At 41.5% G+C, this 25,633-nt stretch overlaps 2 protein-coding genes across 4 annotated transcripts; one reads left to right on the top strand and one right to left on the bottom strand.

Annotated features, from left to right (window-relative positions):
• Positions 1-2,114: 2,114 nt before the first annotated feature.
• Positions 2,115-12,512, bottom strand: phf23b (PHD finger protein 23b). The gene is made up of 5 exons (XM_054752892.1): positions 11,971-12,512; positions 11,253-11,284; positions 11,086-11,178; positions 9,235-9,820; positions 2,115-3,770 (listed from the first exon to the last, which is right to left on the bottom strand). Exons 1-5 carry the CDS (start codon positions 11,996-11,998, stop codon positions 3,577-3,579), a joined length of 933 nt encoding a protein of 310 aa, XP_054608867.1. The 5' UTR covers positions 11,999-12,512; the 3' UTR covers positions 2,115-3,576.
• Positions 12,513-12,580: 68 nt separating this feature from the next.
• On the top strand, positions 12,581-24,261 carry elp5 (elongator acetyltransferase complex subunit 5). 3 transcript variants are annotated; one of them, XM_054752893.1, is made up of 9 exons: positions 12,581-12,874; positions 12,951-13,011; positions 14,087-14,435; positions 17,533-17,613; positions 18,305-18,522; positions 22,609-22,778; positions 23,772-23,855; positions 23,949-24,049; positions 24,117-24,261. In XM_054752893.1, exons 3-9 carry the CDS (start codon positions 14,290-14,292, stop codon positions 24,223-24,225), a joined length of 909 nt encoding a protein of 302 aa, XP_054608868.1. In that variant the 5' UTR covers positions 12,581-12,874; positions 12,951-13,011; positions 14,087-14,289; the 3' UTR covers positions 24,226-24,261. The 3 variants fall into 3 exon arrangements, with proteins under 3 accessions (XP_054608868.1, XP_054608870.1, XP_054608869.1); XM_054752895.1 differs by lacking the exon at positions 14,087-14,435 and having other exon boundaries at positions 12,583-12,874; positions 17,537-17,613; XM_054752894.1 differs by lacking the exon at positions 14,087-14,435 and having other exon boundaries at positions 12,586-12,874.
• The last annotated feature ends 1,372 nt before the right edge of the window (positions 24,262-25,633 follow it).

Genomic DNA, 25,633 nt, shown 5'->3' on the forward strand with positions numbered 1-25,633 from the left:
CGTCCGACACTCAGAGGCGTCCGTGAGGAAATTCGCCCAGGACTTTAGTTCCGCGTGAAGCACTTAGATCACTCTAGTAATACATTTCATGAGAAAAATAGCATAAAATATAACCGAAATGGTACGCAAGTGGACCGAACCTAACATGCAGAACCAAAATGGTTCATGTGAACCGTCACACCCCTAATGATCACCAAGACCTTTGGGAAAGTACTCTGTGGTCTGACTAGACAAAAGTTTAATTTTTTGGAAGGTGTGTGTCCCATTACTTCTGGTGTAAAAGTAATGCCACATTTCAGAAAAAAAAACCCATCATACCAACAGTTAAATACGGTGGTGGTAGTGTGATGGTCTGGGTGGTCTTGGTTCTGCAGCAGGACAATGATCCAAAACACACAAGCAAGTCCACCTCTGAATGGCTGAAGAAAAACAAAATGAAGACTTTGGAGTGGCCTAGTCAAAGTCCTGACCTGAATCCTATTGAGATGCTGAGGCATGACCTTAAAAAGGCGCATCATGCTGGAAAAGCCTCCAATGTGGCTGAATGACAACAATTCTGCAAAGATGAGTGGGCCAAAATTCCTCCACAGCGCTGGAAGAGACTCATTGCAAGTTATCACAAACGCTTGACTGCAGTTGTTGCTGCTAAGGGGGGCCCAACCAGTTATTAGGTCACTTTTTCACACATGGTCATGTAGGTTTGGATTTTTTTCTCCCTCAGTAGTTTAATTTAGGGCCACACGGTGGCCGAGTAATTAGCATGTCGGCCACACAGTCAGGAGATCGGGAAGATCTGGGTTCGAATCTCCGTTGGGCATGTATGTGTGGAGTTTGCATGTTCTCCCCGTGTGTGCGTGGGTTTTCTCCAGGTACTCCGGTTTCCTCCCACATTCCAAAAACATGCGTGTTAGGTTAATTGGCGACTATAAATTGTCCACAGGTATATCTATGTTTATGTTCGTCTATATGTGCCCTTGACTGGCGACCAGTCCAGGGTGTACCCCTCCTCTCGCCCAAAGTCAGCTGGGATAGGCTCCAGCATACCCTAGTGAGGATAAGCGGCATAGAAAGTTTCATTTGGTAGTAAGTGTCAAAAAGTTTCATTTAAAAACTGCATTTGGTGTTCACTTGTGTTGTCACTGACTAACTTTGTTTGATGATCTGAAACATTTAAGTGTGACAAGCAAAATGCAAAAAAATAAGAAATCAAAAAGGCGCAAACAGGGTTTCACCACTGCAGTGTTTCCGCTACATGTAATTGATCGTGGCGGCACTACAAAATAAATGGCGCCACACTTTAAAAAATTAGGGTTTTTTTTTTACTCGAAAACCGTTTTAAGTAATACAATATATGGTATGAATCTAAATATATGCATATAGATACACATATAGATTATTATTTATGCACATATTGACAATTAGTTGGATAATAATTTAAAATATCATAAAACTTTTTCACGGAGCTTTATTTTGATAAGCATGCGTTGTTGGTACTTACCAGTGACCAGTTCGACGCGACACGTCTTGTGTTGAATTTCACTTTGTTTCTTATTATCGGCATCATGAACAATAGCCCGTAAAATGTGTAGTCAATTGACGACAGCTTGTCACATGCTAAGCCTTTCAGTGTGATTGCTCACGTTTCAATATCATTCCACTTTTGGCATTTTTGCCAACATGCCCGACTGGCGGCATCTAGGCTAGCTCAGAGCTACAAGTGGCTATTACATTCTTGGGATACATCAATCATCGGTCATCATCACATCTTACTTTTTTTAAGTGTCACTTAATCTTGGTCTCGTTATCGTCGGAATACTTATGGCTTGTATTCAAAACCTAGTTGTGTGTCGAAGTTGGGCACCTGAAACAGCTTTTGACAGTGACGCTATCGCAGGGTTCTCCAACAGGTAGCACGTAAGCCAGCGTTAGCACTCCAGCTGATTTTGAGTAGTTCACCAAAGAGTGTTTGCTTCACCTCTTAGTATTTTTTTATGTTATATTCAAACATGACACCTGTATTTAATGACAAATAGGCACACTGAGTGGAGATGTGCTTTGTAAATAAAGTGCCATTTAAATGTTGGCAGTGCTCTCAGAACTTTGCCATTAAATTAACAGTTTTGCTATGTTCTCAGTTCATGTTCGGCTAGTTAAAAAAAAAAAAAAAAGAGTTAAATAAGTCATAAAAAAATGGCTGTCTTTTTTTTTTTTTAAACTGCAGACGCAGCAGCGGCAGTCTGCCCCCCCATGCAGCCCACCACCACAGCTTAAGAAAATCCTTGGGGAAACCCTGCACTGTATATAAGCAAATTAGAGCAATATCTAAGATACCATTAAAACGAACAAGCTGAGGTCCGAAAACGGCCCCTTTGCTGCACTTTGCACACCCCTGGCTTATGGTGCTATTTAGAAAGGTGCAAGTGCAACAGTAAGTTCCTTACCTGTTAAGTCAAGCGTCAACAGCTGCAGCGTGCAGAACCAGTCTCATCTCCACTGAACTATGGCTGCTTTTGTCTTATGCACTCATCTTTTTCCATTTACGGAGGTCAAGCGTTCAAAAACAGGTGCACCGCACCTCGACATCGGGGAGCAGGGTCCCAGTCACCTGTGCGCATCTCCGTCATAATATTGCCATAAACTTTAATGTCAACAATTCCTCAATGTAGTTTTACATAGGTATTATGTAAATAAACATGATATGAAAAGGTCCCCAAAACATTGTATTTTCCCAAAGAAGACTTTTTATTTTCCAAACTACGGTTAAAGAAAAAAAAAAAAATGCAGAACTGCAGAAAATAGACTTTTTTTTGCATGGCTATTTTTTTTCTCTCTGGAACTTTCACATATGTACATTTGTCAAAGAACGCGATTTGTACAACACAACAGAGAGAGAAAGAGTGCGCAAAAAAACGCTACTCACCAATCTCCAACAAACAACAAAAATAACAATAAAACCAAAAATAGACAAAATTCCAAAAAACGTCCATGGCATCGAATTATTCTCTGTACACTTTTACAATTGTCTTAAAGCGGGAGACGACTAGCCTTTTAAGAGCGCTAACGTAAAGGAAAAACAGCCTGGTGAAGGTTAAAAAAACCGTATGATTGTGACGTACAAAGCTCGTACAGAGTATAAGCGCTCAGTCATGGACAGAAAAAAAGTGCACTGCTTGAATTTGAAAGTGATGCACAACAACAAAAACAGCCCATCCTCTGAAGAAGATACTCACCCTTGGGGTCTGGGTCCCCCAAAATCGGGTTAAAATCTCAAGAATCAGTGACTATCACTGACAACTTAAAAAATGAAAAGGGGAAAAAAAAACCCAGCTGCCTTTTTAGACAAAATACGGGACATCCTCGGCTTATATTTACGGGAAGCTAACAGTGCCTACCCTTAAGACGATCTATGCTTGTCACAAATGCAAAAACATTCCATCCAACGCAAAAACAGTTGATTGTCCGAAAATAACGACAAATACAGTGACAGGTTAGGCTGTTTTTGGTTGTTTTAGGCAACAAAAGCAAAGGGGTTGGCTTGACAACCAACCAGACCACGCCACCCCCTCTAGTTTGTTTTTAAGTGTCTTTTTTGTGTCCCGACCGCCTCAAGTCCCTGCACTTGTGGCAGTAAAAGATGTCGGGGACGTTGGACTTCTTGATTTTGGCGCAGGACAAGTGCACCCAGATCCCGCACTGGTTGCACTCTATCATCGGCCGCCCGGCAAACGGTTTCCCGCAGTAGCATGTGATCAGGTCCCACGAGTCGTCGCCTATGGGAGAGGGAAGAGGAAAAAAAACGTTTGAGGCAAACATTTGCTCAAAATTGTTAGCTTAGTTAGCGTTCAGCGGGAACAGCTAAAAACAAACTCGGAAATTCTGCAAAAATTGCGCACAATTTCTGAGCTGGAGTCGCTGTCATGTCAGTTCAACGAGCGTTAAAGTATTAGCAACACTTACTTCGAAAGAAAGAAAAGCCTTGACAAGTGCCAATGCAGCAACGGTGTACACCAATTTGTTAAAGGTCGACTTGTCGGTTTGTCTCTGATGGGCTTTTTTTTTTTTTTTTTTTTTTTTACACTTGTATGACAATTTAAAAAAAAAAAAAGGACTGTATGCAACTAGCTGCAAATTACAATTACATCGCCAGCTAGCATGTTACCAATAGTTGTTTAAAGTATGTAGACTGTATCGGCTTTTTTTATTTTTTAAACTCATCCCTCGCAACTTTGCCCCTTCACTCTTGCGATTTTTCAAAAAATGTAATAAAAGGCAGCTGTTTAGTGGTTGACTACTGCCTATTATTAGTCAAGAAATATGCATATTATACTATTTTAACATATTCTTGGCCAAAATGAAGCATTTTCAAACATAACAATGGCTAACTGAACTAAAATACAAATGCAAGGGATAATAGGACACTGATGAACTGTAGTCTACACTGGTCACTAGGTGTCACTAGTAAACACACGCACCAGAATTGCTCTGTCAACAATTACTGCAGGTTTGAATGATCTCAGGGGCACAATAACAACAATAATCATCATCATTATAATCCTAACAACAAGGGGTACTGTTGTGGCCGTAGTCCAGCTAAAACTCAACTCTGAATCTCCGACGTCACTTCCAGGCGACATTTATTGAAACACACATGAGCACAGACTGGTGCATCTGCAAAGTATTCACAGCGCTTCGCTTTGTCCACATTTTATTATGTCACAGCCTTATTCCAAAATGGATTAAATTCATTTTTCCCCTAAATAAAATTCTACACACAAAACCCCAAAAGGACAATGTGAAAAGTTTTTTGAAATTGTTGCAAATTTATTAAAAATAAAAAACTGAAAAAAATCACATGTACATAAGTATTCACAGCCTTTGCCGTGAAGCTCAAAATGGAGCTTAAGTGCAGTCTGTTTCCACTGAAGTATTGAGCAAAGGCTGTGAATACTTACTCACATGTGATTTTTTTTTTTTTTTTTTAAATACATTTGCAATAATGGGTGTTGTGTGTAGAACTTTTGAGGGAAAAAAATGTAATCCATTTTGGAATAAGGCTGTGACATAAAAATTTTTGGAAAAAGTGAAGCATGGTGAATACTTTGCGGATTCACTGTATGTCTTAAATGGCTTATTTTCTCTTATTATATCGACTATATTGTGTATTATGAGTGTAAAGGTGACTGTCGGGGGTGTTATTTCATGTCTACAGGTCTGTAATAATGTTAAAAAACGTATGTAGAAGGTATTCTACTCTAACTACAAAAATGTAAATGTATCAATAAGATATCGTACTTCGTGGAAATTCATTTATCGTGGTCGGGTCTGGAACCAATTAACCACAATAAACGAGGGATTACTGTATTTTTCAAAATTACAAATTAAACTGCATAAAAATTGTCTTTGTGGTCCGGATCAAATAATTGCCGTCACTCACAGCTATCGGTATTCACGTACGTGTCCGTCGAACGTACACACACACAAACACACATGATTTTGTTGGTACGTATATATTCATAACTAACGTGACTGATAACTAACGTGAGGAGTTAAAGGCAAATTTCTATTCTGCAACTGATTCAACTGCACGGTGGTTTAGTTGCTAGCATGTTGGCCAACACAGTAACAGCCTGGAGCCTGGAGATCGGAAAGACCTAGGTTCAATTCTCCCCTGGGCATTTCTGTGTGGAGTTTGCATGTTCTCCCCGTGCGTGGGGGTTTTCTCCCACATTCTCCGGGTGCTCCGGAACATGCATGGTTAGCATGCATGGCGACTGAATGAATGTAAGTGTGAATGGTTGGTTGTCTATATGTACCCTGCACCTGTCGCCTGAAGTCAGCTGGGATAGGCTCCAGCATGCCCCCGCAACCCTAAAGAGGAGAAGCGGTATAGAAAATGGATGGATGATTCGACGTAACATGGCCTACCTACATGGTTAGCCTACTACGTGCTGTAATGATTGTTGTAACATTGATGTTATGAATTCTGGTGTTAGTGAATGGTGTTAGTGAAAAGTAAGTCCTCAATCCCACTGTATCTTCCATAGAGGAAGCGGAGTCTGAGGACACGAACGTGGACAGTTCCATCACCGTGGCTGAGGTATCTGGGGTTGTCAAAACGCTCCCCAGTGGCAAAGCTCCGGGAGCGGACGAGTTTCGCCCTGAATTCCTCAAGGCTCTGGATGTTGGGAGACAGTCTTGGCTGACACGTCTCTTCAACATTGCGTGGAAGCGGGGAAAAGTACCTCTGGATTGGCAGACTGGGGTGGTGGTCCCTCTTTTCAAGAAGGGTGTGTTCCAACTACAGGGGGATCACATTCCTCAGCCTCCCTGAGAAGTCTATTCCAGGGTGCTGGATAGAAGGGTACGACCATTAATCGAACCTCAGCTACAGGAGGTGCAATGTGGTTTTCATTCCAGTCATGGAACACTGGACCAGCTCTACAGCACCTTGCAAGGGTACTGGAGGGTACTTGGGAGTTTGCCCAACCGGTGTACATGTGATTTGTGGACTTGGAAAAGGCATTTGACCGTGTCCCTCGCGGTGTCCTGTGGGGGGTGCTCCGGGAGTATGGGATTGGTGGCGCGCTACGACGTGCCATTCAGTCCTTGTACAACCGGAGCAGGAGCCTGGTTCGCATTGCCAGCAGTAAGTCAAGCCTGTTTCTGGTGAACGTTGGCCTCCGCCAAGGCTGCCCTTTTTCACCGATTCTGTTCATCATTTCCATGGACAGAATTTCTAGGCGCAGCCAAGGTGTCGAGGGAGCCAGTTCGATGGTCTTAGGATCTCGTCTCTGCTTTTTGCGGACGACGTGGTCCTGATGGCCTCATCGGGCTGTGACCTGCAGGGTTTACTGGGACGGTTTGCATCTGAGTGTGAAGCTTCTGGGATGAGACTCAGCATCTCCAAATCTGAGGCCATGGTTCGCAGTCTGAAAAGGGTGGATTGCTCCCTCGGGGTTGGGAATGAGGTCCTGCCCCAGGTGGAGGAGTTCAAGTATCTCGGGGTCTTGTTCACGAGTGAGGGAAGGATGGAGTGTGAGGTTGATAGGCGAATCGGCGCAGCGTCTACAGTAATGCGGTCGCTGTACCGGACCGTCATGGTGAAGAGAGAGCTGAGCCGAAAAGCAAAGCTCTCAATTTACCGTTCGATCTATGTTCCCACCCTCACCTATGGTCATGACCTTTGGGTCGTGACCAAAAGAACGACATCGCGGATACAAGCGGCTGAAATGAGTTTCCTCCGTAGGGTGGCTGGACTCACCCTAAGAGATGGGGTGAGGAGCTCGGTCATCCGGGAGGGGCTCAGAGTAGAGCCGCTGCTCCTTCACATCGAGAGGAACCAGGTGAGGTGGCTCGGGCTCTAGTCCGGATGCCTCCCTGGTGAGGTGTTCCGGGCATGCCCAGCCGGAGAAGGCCCCGGGGAAGACCTAGGACACGCTGGAGGGATTATGTCTCACAGCGGGCCTGGGAACGCCTTGGTGTCCTCCTGGTGGAGCTGGAGAAGGTGGCCTGGGACCGGGAAGTCTGGGCTTCCCTACTGAGACTGCTGCGACCCGGATAAGCGGAGGAAAATGGAATGGAATGGAATAAGCTTTTGTTCCAAACATGAATTTATGGAATTGAAGATGGTTATGAAAATAGCTCTTCAAGGCATTAAAAATAACCAAAGTATTGCTGAAGTTACATTTTTATTACACATTGGCCAACAAGATTGTTTGGCTTTTGTAACAAAAAACCTTTGAGTGTCAGGTCCCTAATCCAATAAAAGATCCAATAAAAGATACTGGAAAAAATGTGTGTGCAAAATACGTTTAGGGTCGACTAATCACTTGACATGGTTATAGATCAATTTGTGGTGTCATTTTGAATATGACTTTTTTTTTTTTTTTTTTTAAACACACTCTCTTATAGCCCTAAGATATCGGTTTTATTTTTTTCCCAAATTCCGTTTTAATTTTTTAGAATTCAGTTTTTTACCTTTTCCACTTATTTTACCAGCATAGAGTGTGTGCTATTTGGGTTAGTGAATAAAATGCAAAAATCCTCACATTTATTGATGCAATACATCATTGGCTCATTTTGTCCAGTAATTGAGAAGTGGATGTAGCTTCGCTCACTTTTCTAATGGGATGTCAGCCTCTGCACATATTGCTACAACTTCTTCAACAAACTGTAATGCCTGTGCTTGTGATTAAGGTCACAGATGTAATTACAATCACGTTATTAATGGCAGATATTTTAATGACTCTTATTTTGTTTACACAATTAAAGAAAATGTGACAAACAGCGCTCTTATTTTAAAAGACCGGAATGTGTTGTGTGTGTTAAGAATGGCAATTGGCGGTTGACATGCGCTGGGTGCGAGAATAAACGTGCCTCTCGTCTTATTTCCACTCAGAACCTGCACATCGCCAGTGGGCATTGTAAAATGGTCTTCCATTAAAACATTAAAACACAACACAGTGAAAATGTACACCCCTCGCCTGATTGGCACGTGCGCACACACCTGCACTAGCTAAACTAAGCGAACCATGCTCGCTTCCATTCACGCCCCGTAACAGAGGAGTTTCCAAGGTTTTTCGCCGCTGTTTCGACATGTTTAGTAGTGTTTGTGCGGTCCCTATTAGAAGCAACCAGAGCGGCACATCCCGTGCGGGCTCCCTACACCATGACGCAGCAGTCCGGGCACAGTGAGAGGGAACTACTGCTGTGGCTACGGAGCCGAATGTCCAATGTGAAAAACTAACTTCACCTCAGTACACCGCGGACATGTCTACATGGCGGTGTTGTGTTTTCTTCCTCTTGCGGGTGGCGCGAGTCGAGTGGCAACTAGCTTTGAGGCGCTTTATAGCACCTACCACGTTGGAGTGTGGCTAAGAGTTATGAACGCGATACGGCAACCAGATCAGCCTATCTCGTGGCGGAAGCCGATATTATCCGATCATCACAAATACAGCGGATCGGCAGCCGATCCTGATGCTGAAGATCGGGTCGGGACATCCCTATTTCAGGATGAACCTAAAATGTACTATTGTTTAACCTTTAACCAGGTGAACTTCATTTGAGCTTCTCTAATTTTCAATGCACATGTCCAACATGTTCAAAACTTAACGCACTTCATGCACAACTTGCTGTTCTCTAACATAACAGTTATGCATATCCCTAACTTTTGTGAGTAGTATATTATTATCCTCGTCATCATCATCCAATGGGTTAAAATGATGACATCCTTACCAGACTCCACCATGATGTCTTCGTCGGCGATCCACGTCTCGCCCTCGCTGGAGCTCATTTCGGCATCCCTCATGGTCTCGTCTGAGTGCGTCTTCCCGGCGGCGCCATGCAGGCTGGGGTCCCCGTGCCCTGCCGGCCCGCCCTCACGCTGCTCCTCTGCGTCGCTGTGCTCATGCATCGTGGTGCTCTTGAACCTCTTGGCTTTGGGCTGCTTGCTGTTTTTGCAGCGCTTGATGCGCGGCCGCTTCTCGCCTTCGCTGCTGCCACTGTCTGCTGCCGCCGCCGTCGAGGACGGCGAGCCAAACAGCTTCTTGGTCTTTTTGTCCTTCCTGCGCTCGGCTTTGCCCGGACTGGTACCGTCGTATAGCGTGTCTTTGAGGCGCATCTTGTCCAACAAGGTGCTGTCGGAGGGCATGCGGCTTTTGCCCTTGTTGGCGCGGGCCTTGCGCACAAACGTGTGGATGGTGTGCAGGTCCGAGGAGCCGCCGTCAGCCCACGCTGCGCTCATAGAGCTGCTGCCGCCGCCATCCGCAGACAACCCCGAACTGTGGGCGGAGCTTGATGATGTCGGTGACCATGAACTTTCCTACAAAACAAACAAGGAATCTTAGTTGTTGAAGAGTATCACGCACCCCACACGACACAATCCTATTTGTTTATTAAAACAAAAATAACATCCCGATTCTCCTGGCATCATTCAATTTTTTTTTTATTTCGACCCCTAGTTTAGATGCACAGTCCGCCCACTGGAAGAAATAGCCTTGAACACCAACGAAGAAGCAGCAGCTAAAAAGTTTGCCTTAACGTCATTAAAAAAAAAAAAAAAAATCATGCTTTGCTGTTTTTTTGCGATTTTTGTTTGATTTTTGTAACTTTATTCCCATAATATTTTGACACTAACCCCATATGATTATTTTTTTAAATAAAGAATTTGAATATAATCCCCCCTAACCTAATTAAAAAAAACTTTCTTTTGTTTGTCATATTACAACTTAAAAATACATTTTTCTTTGATATTTGAACTCTGGGCTACTAAAATGAGATTATTTTTCCTCATAATATCACAACTTTATTCTCGTAAAATTACAGGTGTTTTTTTTTTATTACTACTGTATTCTTTTTGCCAGGTATTTCAACTTTTTCTTGTAATTTTTCTTCTTGCAATGTTGACTTTAATTCCCATATTTTGCCTTTATTGTTGTAACATAACTTTTTCCTCAACCTAATTTTCCCAAAATTACAACTTTATTTGTTGTTTTGTTTGTTTCTCATATTACAACTCCTAAAAATCTTTTGCAAAAAAAGCTCTTAATATTTCAACTTAATGCTACTAAAATGATGCTATTTTTCCTCATAATATTACATTCTTCTCATAAAATGACTTTTTGTTTTTCTTTTTCTTAATATTTTCACTTTATCCTTTTTAAATTACCACTGATTTTTCCATCTTTGCTATTGTTTTAGTTTTCTTCTGAAATTACATTTTTAGAATGTGCAAATGGCCCCCGGGCCGCACTGTGGACACCCTTGCTCTAAGCAGTCAGAATAAGGAAAGTCAAACGTGTTTGTTTTTCACAACCTTGTTCTCATAAAACTTGCCCTTATATTGACTTTTTCTCTTAACTTTTTTTCCAATAATGACACTCTCTTTTAATGACAACTTTTCTGTCGTGCAGCAAGATTTAATTCTTGCAAACGTTGACGTTCCCGTTAAAAAATGACCTTCAAACATAACAGTAACAGTCTTTGTAGGTATAACCAGACTTAGCCCTAAGGGCATGCTCTGGTTATTTATGACATTTGTGCATAAAAGTAGCGATAATAACATACTAATATCAAACATGATGGTACCTCTTTGGGACTGGGGATGTAGCCAGCATAGGCTAGGACGAAGCTGCAGAATTTGTTGAAGTCCTCCACAGTCCTTCTCTTCCTCTCTGGGGGCTAACACAAAAATAAACACATGCATCACAAGGCTATCTACTATGTCTAATAGAAAAAAGGAAGAAAACGCTTACCAAAGGTTCAGTTTTGCACGTCAGAAGCGAATCTACAAGGGGGAGAAACAATCTGTCAGCCATTTTTATGAATTAAGGCTAACTAGCATTAGCTGCTAAACAGCTTAATGGGGATTATTAGGCATATAGGAGACGCAAGAAGGGCGGTTCATCAGTAACAACGTTACATTTGTATAACTACCGAATTAACGACCGTTAAATGGCACACTTTGAATGCTTTGTTGACTTTTGTGGTAACTTTTATTAGCCACTCGCTTGTGCTAGCTGGTTAAAGAAATGCACTCGCTCGACGAAACGACAAAAGATAGCCTTTACAACATTTTTCTTGGATTTAAATCTTATTACCAAAGGATAGTGGTGCTATTATGATAGTTGACATGGATGTAAGCATAACTTTAATGCTATATCTGTGTTTGCAAGCGCGCTCGGCGGGGCTAGCAATCCAACCGAACGCCTCTTTCAAATGCATTAAACACATTAAAATATACGTCTGTTTTGAGATTAAAGCGAGAATAATGAACACGAGCCAAGCATTTCTGATATTTTAAGATGAGTAAATTGCCGAGAAAATGGAGAATTCTGACATACGCAACCCCAACGCAGCATCGACATTAGCTTGCTAGCAAGGGTTTCACTCGGCTACATCGGTTTTAAAACCTGCACACTTAACAAACCTGCTTACGTTATTGGGGTTATTTTTTAATGCCATCAAACATACCTTGGTGGTCAGACATTATGTCGAGCATTGTCCCCCTTCTCTCCTCCGACAAGCAGGCCTTATTATGATTATTAGATCCAAGAACCAGCTAGCTAGCCGCTAGCTAGCCGGAGCTCAGCAGCAGCCGTCGCGTTGTGTGCCTTCTCCTCTACCCCGGCGTGGATGCACCCGGGCAATAACCGATGCAAATAAAAAAATAAACTTCTCTTCACCAAAAATAACACACAAAACAAAGCTTGAAAAAGTATAAAGTTGCTGGACGTCCCCTCCTTAATCCCGCGAACCGCCTTTAAAAGTGTCGCCACACTGGACGATACGTAGTTTTTCTGTCACTCATGCTGTTTCGATAAAAATAAATTAAAAAAATACCATGCCACCCTTTAAACATTAATTTAACACTTAAATAAAACTGATGGAGAGTGGTGACGCTAAGTAAATCTACGATTTTTTTCTGTTTTAATAATTCGTAGTAAAGAGACAACGCAACGGATTCGACACACTCCTCCTTCTAACCAGTCTGCGCGCGGCAGAAGCCGCTTGGAGACGCAAAGGTTTATGGGTATTGCAGTTGAATTACCGAGTGAGTAAAAAGGAACTCCACGGGGTTGTACTACATTACCCATGATTTATAAGAGTTGCGGTATGGCGTTGACTCCCTTAGCTTAGTCTCGCCACGAAGCTGTATATGTCGCTTTGGACAAGATATGACATTTATTTGTGATAAACAGCGAGGGTCATCACGAAGATAAGGATTCAAGAATGTGCCACTTTTTTTATCGTTTTGAGTTTTTTTTTTAAGTAAATAATATACGTATGCTAACTGCTATTTTAAGATAAGTAGCTAGCGTCATGTTACATGAATTACTACAGGGAGCAGACGCGGGGTGGTTGCTTTTAATTCAAGGTAAAGAAAGTAACTAACTGCTAATTTGGTTATTAAACTTCAAGAAATGCTAATAAAATAACCTTGTACTTTGAAGATTCCTGCAGTTGTTCAGGCCGACCGCTTCTATGGAGCTTCATCAAGTCTGCGTCTATCAGGTATTAATGTATATGTATATGCGCGCGTGTATGTATGTGTGTATGTACAGGGGCCCTGCCAGGAATTCTGGGCCCCATGAAAAATATCACAGCACCTCAATAGGATTCAGGTCAGGACTTTGACTAGGCCACTCCAAAGTCTTCATTTTATTTTTGTTCCGCCATTAAGAGGTGGACTTGCTGGTGTGTTTTGGATCATTGTCCTGCTGCAGAACCCAAGTTGATTTCAGCTTGAGGTCACAAACAGATGGCCGGACATTCTCCTCCAGGATTTTTTGGTAGACAGCAGAATTCTTGGTCCCATTTATCACAGCAAGTCTTCCAGGATCTGAAGCAGCAAAACAGTCCAAGACCATCACACTACCACCACCGTATTTTATTGTTGGTATGATGTTCTTTTTCTGAAATGCGGTGTTACTTTTACGCCAGATGTAATGGGACACAAACCTTCCAAAAAGTTCAACTTTTGTCTCGTCAGACCACAGAGTATTTTCACAAAGGTCTTGGGGATCATCAAGATGTTTTCTGGCAAAATTGAGATGAGCCTTAATGTTCTTTTTTGTCAGCCGTGGTTTTTGTCTTGGAACTCTGCCAAGCAGGCCGTTTTTGCCCAGTGTCTTTCTTATGGTGGAGTCATGAACACTGACCTTAACTGAGGCAAGTGAGGCCTGCAGTTCTTTGGATGTTGTTGTGGGGTCTTTTGTGACCTCTTGGATGAGTCGTCGCTGCGCTCTTGGGGTCATTTTGGTTGTCTGGCCACTCCTGGGAAGGTTCACCACTTTTCCATGTTTTCGCCATTTGTGGATAATGGCTCTCACGCTGGAGTCCAGACTGATAGATCTCAATTCCTTTGTTTCTAATTTGTTCCTGAATTTCTTAAGATCTCGGCATGGTGCCTAGCTTTTGAGGATTTTTTTTGGTCTGCTTCAGTTTGTCAGGCAGGTCCTATTTAAGTGATTTCTTAACAGGTGTGACTAAAGAAATTGACCTCAACTGTGATAAACCACAGTTATGTTTTAATGGGGGGAGCAATCACTGTTTCACACAGGGCCATGTATGTTTGTATTTTTTTTAGATAACTATGAGGAGATGTTGCAGGGGCATCCCTCATGACTGAAGGCCCTCGTCTGTGTGGTGATGACTGGCTTTTTCAACAGGACAAGGCTGCAGTTCACAATGAACTTCTTCCAAATGAATAAGCTCACTCTTTTGGACCATCCTCCGTGTTTCCCTGATCTAAATCCAGTTGAGAACATTTGGGGATGGATGGGATAAAATATGGACATCAGTTCCAGACAGTGGATGCCCACAGCCATCTTCACCACCTGGAGCAACATTCCCACTAGTCTCCTGGAAACACTGGCATCAAGCATGCCCAAACCCATTTTTCAGCTGATTAACAAATATGGTGCAGCTACTCATTGGTGACTTTTTTTTTTTTTTTACATTTTATTTCTATTTTGGGGAGGTTCGTGGGGTTTTTAGCGATGGTCCTTTAAGGCTTCAGCAGGAATTTAAATTCACATTGTGCATTGGAATAAAGTGTATTTATCCATTTTGCTCAGTGGGCGCATGTGTTGGACTATTAGGTTTAAAGGAAAACTGCACTTTTTTTGGAATTTTGCCCATCATCCGCAATCCTTATGTGAGACATGAACACACGTCGTTCTCTTTTCTGTGTTCTGAAGATATAAAAGCAGCTAAAAAGAGGCAGCTCATTAATGCACGTAATGGGACACACCAATTCCTCCTCGAAAGCCTGTTATTAAAACCTCCAAAAACCTTTTTTTCATTGTTACATGCTGTAACCATGTAGCAACAGGTACATTCATGATAACATGTAATACAGTATTTTTGCTGTATTTTGGTCGTTTTCATCATTCCCAGAACTTCCTTCCTGGGCGCATTAATTTAACATGGCAACGCAGAATGGAATGCTACTCCTAGCATTAGTGTTTCAAGACTCAAACATTTTTTTACATTTTTGTTTTCCTTCTCTTTTGTTGCCTTGACATTTTCTCTAGTCTCTTCAGTCTTCCCGCTCCTTCAACTAAACATCTTCTTCTGCCACGTGGGCGACGTAAGCGCGTGGGTGACATAAGCGATTTATTGCGGCAAAAAAAAAAAAATCCTCCCATTATTAATTTTTTTTTGTAATGGAGGTGCTCTAATTACTCAAGGAATTGATTCACCTCTAATGATCTTAAACCGGGGCTGTCCAAACTTTTTCCACAGAGGGCCGCATACTGAAAAATTAATGGCTGCGGGAGCCACTTTTACATTTTCTAAACCAACAAACGTACTGTAAATATGCTGAGATGTTTTTTTTTAATACAGACCCTTTCCAAAAAATTAGAATGTCATGGAAAAGTTGTTTAATTTTCATAATTCCATTCAAAAAGTTAAACTTTCATAGATTATAGGTTCAGGGCCCACAATTTAAACGATTTCAAGTATTTTTTTGTTTATTTTTACATAATTTGGGCTTCCAGCTCATTAAACCCACAAACAGGAATTCAAAAAATTAGAATACTGTGAAGAAATCAGCCCAAATTTTGCAGGGCATGAATGTTTTAAACTGAGTGTCACACACTGATCATCTACTAAACTCAAATCACCTGCACAGGCTTCCCCAGGTGTCATTAAATTGCTTCAGTTTGGTTCAATTGTCTCAGTTGGGTTCAATATGGGGAAGACTGCAGACATGACAACTGGCCAGAAGACCATCATTGATACCCTCCATAGGATGGGTAAGCCACAAAAGTTCATAGCTAAGGAGGCTGGTTGTTCAGAGTGCTGTGTCCAAGCATATCAATGGAAAGTCTAGAGGAAGGGCAAAATGTTTCAGGAGAAGATGCACCAGCAAAAGAGATGACCGTGGGCTTCAGCGGATTATCAAACAGGGATGATTCAAAAATCTGGCAGAGATCTAGAAAGAGTGGAATGAGGCGGGAGTCACAGCTTCAAAAACCACCACATTCAGACGCATCCGGGAGATGGTCTACAACTGTCGGGTTCCTCGGGTCAAGCCACTTCTGAACCTGAGCCAACGTAGGAAGCGTCTCCACTGGGCCAAGGAGAAGAAGGACTGGACTGTTGGCCAGTGGTCCAAGGTCCTCTTTTCCCATGAAAGTAAAGTGTGCCTTTCATTTGGGAATCAAGGTCCAAGAGTTTGGAGGAAGACGGGTGAGGAACAGAACCCAAGCTGCCTGAGGTCCAGTGTGAAATATCCACAGTCCGTCATGATTTGGGGTGCAATGTCCGGTGCAGGTGTTGGTAAACTCTGCTTTCTTAAATCCAAGGTCACCGCAACAGTCTACCAGAATGTTTTAGAGGACTTCATGATTCCTTCTGCTCAGGATCTGTATAGAGATGCAGATTTCATCTTCCAGCAGGACCTGGCCCCTGCCCATACCGCCAGAAGCACCAAAACCTGGTTTGATGCCCATGCCATCACAGTGCTTGACTGGCCAGCCAACTCACCGGACCTAAACCCCATTGAGAATCTATGGGGTATTCTCAAGAGGAAAATGAGGGGCACCAGACCCAACAACAAAGAAGAGCTTACAGCAAGCATCAAGGAAATCTGGGCTTCCATAACTCCCAGGCAATGCCACAGGCTGATTGCTTCAATGCCACGTGGCATCGAGGCAGTGATTAAGGCAAAGGGATTCCCAACCAAGTATTGAAGATTGACATATCGTTTTGAAAGTACCATATTTTGATTGATTTGATGTGATCCTAATTTCTTTCTTTTTTTTCCTGCAAAAACTAAGAAGTAAATGGTGATTTCTTCACAGTATTCAAATTTTTTGAATTCCTGTTTTCGTGGGTTCTATGAGCTGGAAGCCTAAATTACGTAAAAATAAACAAATAAACACTTGAAATCGTTTAAATTGTGGGCCCTGAATCTATAATCTATGAAAGTTTTACTTTTTGAATGGAATTATGGAAATTAAACAACTTTTCCATGACATTCTAATTTTTTGGAAAGGGTCTGTATTTAAAGAAAAAACAGCCTACATCTGAGTTTTGTGTTATTGGTGTCAAAGGTGTCAAAGTGTATTATTAGTATGAACTCACTTCACGCTTTTTCTGCTCATTTTTCCTTTTCCCACAGATTTTTCTGCTTCTCGTGTATTTTTTAATATTTTGATGTTATTGTAATATAACTTTTATCCACCTTCATTTTCCTGAAATTGCAACATTATTTATAGTTTTGTTTGTTTCTCATATTACAGCATCTTCAACAATTACACATTTTAGATTCACATCTTAACACATCTTTTTGTTTTGTTTTCTTGTTTAGTTGTATTTAAACGCCTGTTGTCTTAAACAAGCTGATTAACAGCCTATTTCAGTTGAATTGTTGTTTGCAAATACATTTGTCTCACTCGCATTTCTTCTTTTTGCATTTTGAAGCTCTACTTAGAATCTCCTTAAGTTCCAACAGTGCAAAGTGTGTGTGTATGTTTGTGTATACACGTGTGTGTGCTTTTAATGTTCTGTTTTTTTTCTTAGGAAGGAAGTAGTACATGTCCTCAGCTTTGAGGTCAGTGAAGATGAAATGGAAAAGCGTTTGAAAGGTTCACCCACTGAAAGGTATTTATGCGATATTGTGATTTTTCTTCTTGTAAAGATTTTTAGCTTGGCATAAAATGAATCTCCCCCGTTTCGTTTTCTATTCTCAATGTAATTACAATATTCACATAAAATTGCAATTTTTTTTCTAAAAGTATGAATTTCTAAAAAATTATGATTTTTTTTTTTAAATTATGTAATTAATTTATTGTTGGATTTTTGTTGTTGTCTAATAACGTAATTACTTATTAGGCCAATATTCTGGTCCAATAATCATGTCAAATTTGAACATTTTGTTACTACTTTATCTATTTGCTCCAAATATTTTACATTGTTTTTGTAAAATTATGACTATTCAGTGGAAATTATGACTTTCTTGTATTACTTTTCTGTTGAAATCCAATCAATTATTATTATTTATAGTTATTCAATTTTTTTTAATAATACTTGTTAAATTATGCTTTTTATGTTTAGTAATATTCCAGCTTTATTCTCGTAAAATTGGCTTTTTATCCATGTACAATTATTGTTTTTATTTTTATTCCTCCTCCCCCCCCTATCAGGATTTCTTATTAAATATTTTTGTTATTTTATATAACAACTTTGGGCTTGTAAAATAAAATTTGAAGATTTTTTCAACTGTACACCTTTATTCTTGTAATATTGCATTTTTTGGCAGTGTGTCTATGTTCTATTTGTTTTGTCGTTTTAGGCTCCACTTCCATGACGCTTACAGTGACCCCCTCGGCTGGACAGACGGCGGTGGCGCCGCTTTCACAGTGGATCGCTTCTGTTCAGAGGAAGTGACACGTTGCGTCAAGCGATCGTCACAACTTAGACCAGCTATACTCGTCATTGACTCTCTTTCATGGATTCTGAGACATCACAGCACACCTGCTGTCTGCCAGACCCTTCAACAGCTTAAAAAAGGTATTTGAGGTATATGCGAGATCTTAAAAGGTACAAAATACAATCATTTGAATTCATGTAGAAAATTGTCTTAAAATCTCATAAAACCGTCATTAAACACGATTTTGAAAGGTCTTAAAAATGTGTTAAAGTTACTGGCGTCTCGCATGACATCATGCGGTTCAAACTCCCAAGTTTTGTACAACTTCAGAGGACATTTTTAATAATTTTGTTTGGCCATTTTGTTGTGGTGGTATCAAAAAAAGAGAGAGAAAAGGCACGCCATGCAGACGTAATATTTTGCCCACTGACCTGATGTCTTGCGTGACGATTTTGTACGACTTTAGAGCTATATATTTACTGAAACACTTCATACTTTGCTGTGGTAGCATTACAAAAAAGCCAAGTTCTTTTTAGGAAAATAGGGAAATTACATATCTGAGGCGTCACCTATAAAAATTTGTGTGGGTTATCTGACTAAAAGTCTGCGTATGCCAGAAACCCAAAATGTGCATATGGACAAAAATATTCAGGTGCCACATTCACGCAATTGGTGGTTTATAGATTCCACCTTGAGGGGAAGTGTGCGTACGCAACTTTCCACACATCCACTTCACCATAGAAGGTCAATGTAAAGTGACTGATGAAAGTGGCGTCCAAATTTAAAGAGCCTTGATTGCCTTGGAGGCACAGCTCGTGGGAAGACGAGGACGAGGACGAGGAAGTGCACTTCTTTCTTTCTATTGGGTTTAGGTCTGGAGACTGGCTAGGTCACTCCAGAACCTTGATATGCTTCTTACGGAGTCACTCCTTGGTTATCCTGGCTGTGTGCTTTGGGTCATTGTCATGTTGGAAGACCCGGCCAGGACCCATCTACAATCCTCTGAGGGAAGGAGGTTGTTCCCCAAAATCTCGCAATACATTGCCCCGGTCATCCTCTCCTTAATACAGTGCAGTCGTCCTGTCCCATGTGCAGAAAAACACCCCCAAAGCCTGATGCTTCCACCCCCATGCTTCACAGTAGGGATGGTGTTTTTGGGATTGTATTCCTCATTCTTCCTCCTCCAAACACGGCGAGTGGAATTAAGACCAAAAAGTTCTATTTTGGTCTCATCTGACCACATAACTTTCACCCATGACTCCTCTGGATCATCCAAATGGTCATGGACAAACTTAAGACGGCCCTGGACATGTGCTGATGTAAGCAGGGGAACCTTCCGTGCCATGCATGATTTTAAGAGATCGAGCCTCGAGCCCCACTCTGAGGGAGATTGACAGTCAAGTTTAGCATCTTCCATTTTCAATATTTTTGCTTCAAAAGTTGATATTTTCTCACAAAGCAGCTTGGCAATTGCACCATAGCCCTTTCCAGCCTCGTGAAGGCCTACAATTTTGTCTCTGGTGTCTTTGGACAGCTTTTTGGTCTTAGCCATGTTAGTAGTTGAAGTCTTGCTGATTGTGTGGGGTGGACAGGTGTCTTTATGCAGCTAACGATCTCAAACAGTGCTTCTAATTGAGAATAATAAGTGGAGTTTAGGTTGACTTTTTAGAGGTCTCTGAGGGCCAGAATTTTTGCTGATTGGCAGGTGTTCAAATACATATTTGCAGCAGTAACATACAAATAAATTATTTAAAAAATCATACATTGTGATTTCCAGACTTTTTTTTTTTTTTTAAGATTATGTCTCTCACAGTGGACATGCACCTAAGAAGATGAAAATTTCAGACCCCTCCATGATTTCAAAGTGGGAGAACTTGCAAAATTGTAGGGTGTTCAAATACATATTTTCCTCAATGTACATACACAGGTGAAGCCAATCATGAGGAAGGGTATTTAAGGTGGCCAGTTGCAAGTTGTTCTCCTCTTTGCATCTTCTCTGAAGAGTGGGAACACGGGTGCCTCAAAACAACTGTCAATTTCAGCTGTCAGTTTCCACTGTGAGGAACATAGTGAGGAAATGGAAGACCACAGGCGCAGTTCTAGTTAAGGCCCGGAGTGGCAGGCCAAGAAAAATCTCAGATAAGCAGAGGCCAAGGGTCAAACTCAACCCACAGACCAGCTCCAAAGACCTACAACATGGTCTTCCTGCAGATGGTGTCACTGTGCATCGTTCAACTATTCAACGCACTTTGCACAAGTGGATGCTGTATGGGAGAGTAATGCGGAAGAAGCCTTTTCTGCGCACATGCTACAAACGGAGTCGCTTGAGGTATGCTAAAGCACATTTGGAGAAGCCAGCTTCATTTTGGAATAAGGTGCTGTGGACTGATGGAGCTGGAGTATGCATGGCGGCTGAAGAACACAGCATTCCAAGACAAACACTTGCTACCCACAGTAAAATTTGGTGGTGGTTCCATCATGCTGTGGGGCTGTTTGGCCAGTGCAGGTACTGGCAATCTTGTTCAAGTTGAAGGTCGCATGGATTTCAGTCAGTATCAGCAGATTCTTGCAAACAATGTCCAAGAATCAGTTGCAAAGTTGAAGTTGCGCTGGGTCTGGTTACTTCAACAAGACAATGACTCGAAACTCTGCTCAATATCTACTAAGGCATTCATGCAGAGGAACAAGTACAACGTTCTGGAATGGCCATCTCAGTCCCCAGCCCTGAATATTATTGAAAATCTGTGGTGTGATTTCAAGTGGGCTGTCCATGCTCGGAAACCATTAAACCTGACTGAACTGGAGATGTTTTATAAAGAATGGTCAAAAATACCTTCAACCAGAATCCAGACCCTCATTGGAAGCTATAGATATAGCATTTAGAGGCTGTTATTTCTGCAAAAGGAGGATCTACTATTGGTGTCATTTTTCTGTTGGGGTGCCCAAATTTATGCACCTGTCTACTTTTGTTTAAATAATTATTGCACACTTTCTGTAAATCCTATAAACATCATTTCACTTCTCACATATCACTGTGTTCGTCTGCTATATGATATATTTAAATGAAATTGCTGATCCAAGCAGCCAGGGATTTATAAAGGAAAGTCGTACTGTAATCTGCCAAATTATCAGAGGTGCCCAAACTTTGTTGTACCACGGTAGGTGAAAAAGCCTAATCGTATCAACTTGGCGCCCCCCATTTTTGCATATTTTTTAAATTTTCCAAATATTTCAGCTTTCTTCTGTCATAATTTTCATTTTGTAATATGTTAACATTATTCCCATAATATTTTGACTTTTTCCCCAACGTAATTTTTCCAAAAATTACAACTTTATTTTGTTAATTTGTTTCTCATAATAGTACGGCATGGAAAAAAGAACAATTTTTTTCTTTAATATTTCAACTCTGTGCTACTAAAATTGCAACTTTTTCATTAGAATATGACTTTTTTTTCCTCTTAATATTTTGACTTTATTCTTGTAAAATTACAACTGTTTTCCATTTCTGTTGTTTACCTTCCAACTATTTCAACTTCCTTCTTGTAAATGTTCTTTTAATAACGTAACTTTATTCCCATAATGTCTTTTTTCTTTAACATTTAAATTTTATGCAAGTAAAATGTTATTTATCCTCATTATGCAGTTATTCTTGTAAAATTACGACTTTTCTCGCTAGATTACAACTTTTTTTCTCTTGATATTTTGACTTTATTGTTAAAGATTTTTTTGTTTAGCTTTCTTGTTTAATTATATTTTTAGAATGTGCCACGGGTCCCAAATTGCACCCAGGCTACACTTTGGACACCGTTGCTCCAAATATTGTGACAAAGTTGCTACCTTTGCAACACTGATCCCTCCTGTTCGGTCTTCTTATTCTCTGGTAAACCAGGTGCATATAAGGTGTGTTAAGAAGCAGAGTTAGGATGCATACTGCCACCTGCTGCATGTGACGATGGTTTCAACTCCAAAGTTTATTATTATTATTATTATTATGAAATGGTGACTGTCACAAAAAAGCCATAGAAAAAGAAAACCAGAGGATGCTTGCTGAGTTGAGAGGTCTTTAGTGACAGAAGTTAAAACGTTTTGTAGGACTTTTTCCCAAAACAATTCGCCCAAATCGTACTATGAACTGTTCAGCTTTAGAGGCCCAGCTGGAGTGAAGGTCAAACTGTAACTATCAATCTACTGCTGAAACTATTGCTTTAATTAATTTTCTCCACTAGGAGGAGTCATACGAAACATCATCGCCCTCCTCCATTCTGACATGCACCAGCTGGGAACCCCGGCGAGTTTGTGTCACTTGGCGACGTCGCTCGTCACCGTGGCCGCTGGCCTTAACGGAAATGAGGCGAAGATAACAAAGCGATTGAAATCGGGAAAGGTTTTGCAGGATGTACGTAGTAGTTGTAGTTAGATGTGCTCCGATCAAGGTGTTTATGCTGCCCATTCCGATTATGATAATCCATGAGTGAAATTGGCCGATACCGATCACATGGATTAACTGTACAGCTTTTACTTAATTTATGATGAGTGCTGTAGGCCAGGGGCACCGTATAGGGGGAAAACTTAGGACAATTCTAAGTCGGGGCCCCAAAAAGTAGGGACCACATAATTATTTTTTTTTTTTCATGGGGCCCAGAATTCCTGGCTGCACCCCTGCTATTGGCTGTATTATCTGAAAACGGAACCATAAAATCACCTTAAAATAGACAAAACCATATTTGACTTACTTTTTCAAGAGAACACACACATCACTTGTGAAACTTACAGTGGATGAGACAAGGTGTCTTCCACCGCTGACAAAGGATGGTCATCTAGTCCGATGAATTCAATTATTTTTTGGGTTATTTGCATAGACTTCTGACTGTCACGCACATATAAGTGTTGTCCAACATTTGCTGCGACACAGTTAGCCTCAAAAACTCAACATACTCCGTCAGGTGTTCTTCAAATGCCATATTAAACGTATTAAATTAAAGCCTTTTACACTTGCTACTCCCGTGTGATATTTTTCGTGGCATGTGTTGCAGGATGCAAAGCTTACACCACGCTCACAAATGGCATATACACTGTACAGTCAGTTCCACACGGCAGATATGATTGTTTGGGTTTGCCGCCGTACGCCTGCGCAGCGTGAAGGAAAGGGGCAGGGCGACGCTACCCAAGACATTAGAGCAGGACACTGCACACAGGGATCTCTACAGACTGCAACAGTACAAGCCACACGTTTTTGTGATCGTTATTGATCAGCATAGGCCAATCACGTACTCTTCCACGGAAATTGAGCGATACTGATTGGTGGCCGATTGACCGGAGCATCTCTAATAATATTAATAATAATAATTCCAATAATATAGGGCATTCCTTGTAAAATTTGTCTTTTAAGGAGGAGACTTTTACCATTATGGAGGATCTTACAGTCATCGGACAGAGCAAACCTAGCAATGCCATGCAGCTGCAGGAACAGGAGGTATTATTATTGTTATTGTTGTTATTATTATTATTATTATTATTACAAAAAAAACATGCACCCATTGCGACAACTATACATTTATCCTCGCAGACTGACCCAGCAGCCAATCTGACCTTCAACCTCCGACTATCTGACGCAGAGCGTGACACTAAGGAGAAGCTAGCGCTTCCATTCGTCTTCAGTAAGGAGAAGTAAGTACGTCGCAGTTGTTATCCAACATCGGACTGTCGAACTGACTGTGGATTTACTCTGTCGCAGGAAAGCAGCGCTGCTCAACCCAGGTGCCGGAATGGGGAGAATTATGTACGAGCCTGACGCTAATGATGACTATGACCAGGAGGATCCTGATGATGATCTTGACGTGTGATGATCTTCTGTTTTAAATAAATAATGCACAAGTCCACCCACCTTGTCTTGTTTGTTGTGCATTGGGGTGACAGTTTAGGGTGTGAGCCGACGTGACCTGGTTTTCATCTGCCAAATCTAGTTCTTGGGGCGTGGAACATTGAACGTTACCTCTCTTGCAAGGGGAGGAGCCTGAGCTTGCGCCACACACAGTATGGTTTCCAGAACCTGTCGTAGTCCACGGTGGAAAGACCCCTCTGGGTTGGACTAGATGTTATGGTCTGTCATGGTTGGCTCATCTTGTCTGGGATCTTTGGATTGGCTGACTAGGGTTGTTGTCCCCACGCGGTGGGTGTTGCAACCAGACAAGGCTGAACTTTGGCATCAGTTCTGCTCAACATTTTTTGCAAAGTTGCAGCCAAGGCATCAAAGTTGTTTGGTTTGGTGCTCTTAGGAGAGGTCCTGATGGTCTCTGATTTAGAGGTGCAGTTTCTCCAAGTGTGGTTCTCAGTCGGATATAGGTAGGTGCCCTCTCGGCTGGGAGTGAAGTCCTGCTCCTGGAGGACCTCCAATGTCAAACTGAAGGGGCTACGTTTCAATATGAACACCTCGGTGTGCTGCCCCCTCCAAGTGGGTGGAACTGGAGAACGTGGCTAGAGACAGAGAAGACTTTCCGACTTAGACTGCAAACTGGAGAATAATTGATAAACCAGTGACTCCAACAATTTAGAACCTGTCTGATTTATTCTCAGTACAATTCTTAAACTTAATCTGGTTTGTGAGCCTTCTTTCCTTGTCATAACTGGAGATTAAGGTCAAGGTTCCATTTTTTTGTCATCAGTGAATAAAACTTTCTTCCACCTTTCAATGTCCCATTTTCAGTGCTCTTGTGCAAAATCCAAACGGGAAATTTTGTGCCGTTGAAGGAGACGAGGCCTTTGAAGACGGGTTTTCTCCTTAAAAGCCTTCTCTCACATATACTGTCTGATGGCGATTGGACTGCACTCGGCACCAGTAACAACCTTCATTTGGGATTCATTTGAAGATCGTCTCGTGTCTTGACAAACAGCCAATGGGATCCTCCTTCTCAGGGCCAGTGACATTTTCTTGGGTCTACCACTTGATTTTTTTGTTCCATAACCCTGAGGATCCTTGAAGAATTTTCAAAAGATGATTGTCTTATTGCGCCAAACTTCAGCAGGAATGGCTCTCTGCGAGAGGCCTTGCTTATGCAGCCCAACAATTAAAGGTAGAAAGTTTTTTTGCCTTTGCCATCAAGAGATCATGGCATTGTGAAAACCTGACAGAAAATGACATTGAATCCACATTTTTGCCAAGATATTGGCTTTTAAAGGCTGTGGTCTTAAACTTTTGATTAGCTGATGAACAGCCTATTTCACTTCAATGCTTGTTTGCAATAAATTGCTGAC

Source organism: Dunckerocampus dactyliophorus, chromosome 15 (genome assembly GCF_027744805.1).
Source record: "Dunckerocampus dactyliophorus isolate RoL2022-P2 chromosome 15, RoL_Ddac_1.1, whole genome shotgun sequence".
NCBI classification, from domain to species: Eukaryota; Metazoa; Chordata; class Actinopteri; order Syngnathiformes; family Syngnathidae; genus Dunckerocampus; species Dunckerocampus dactyliophorus.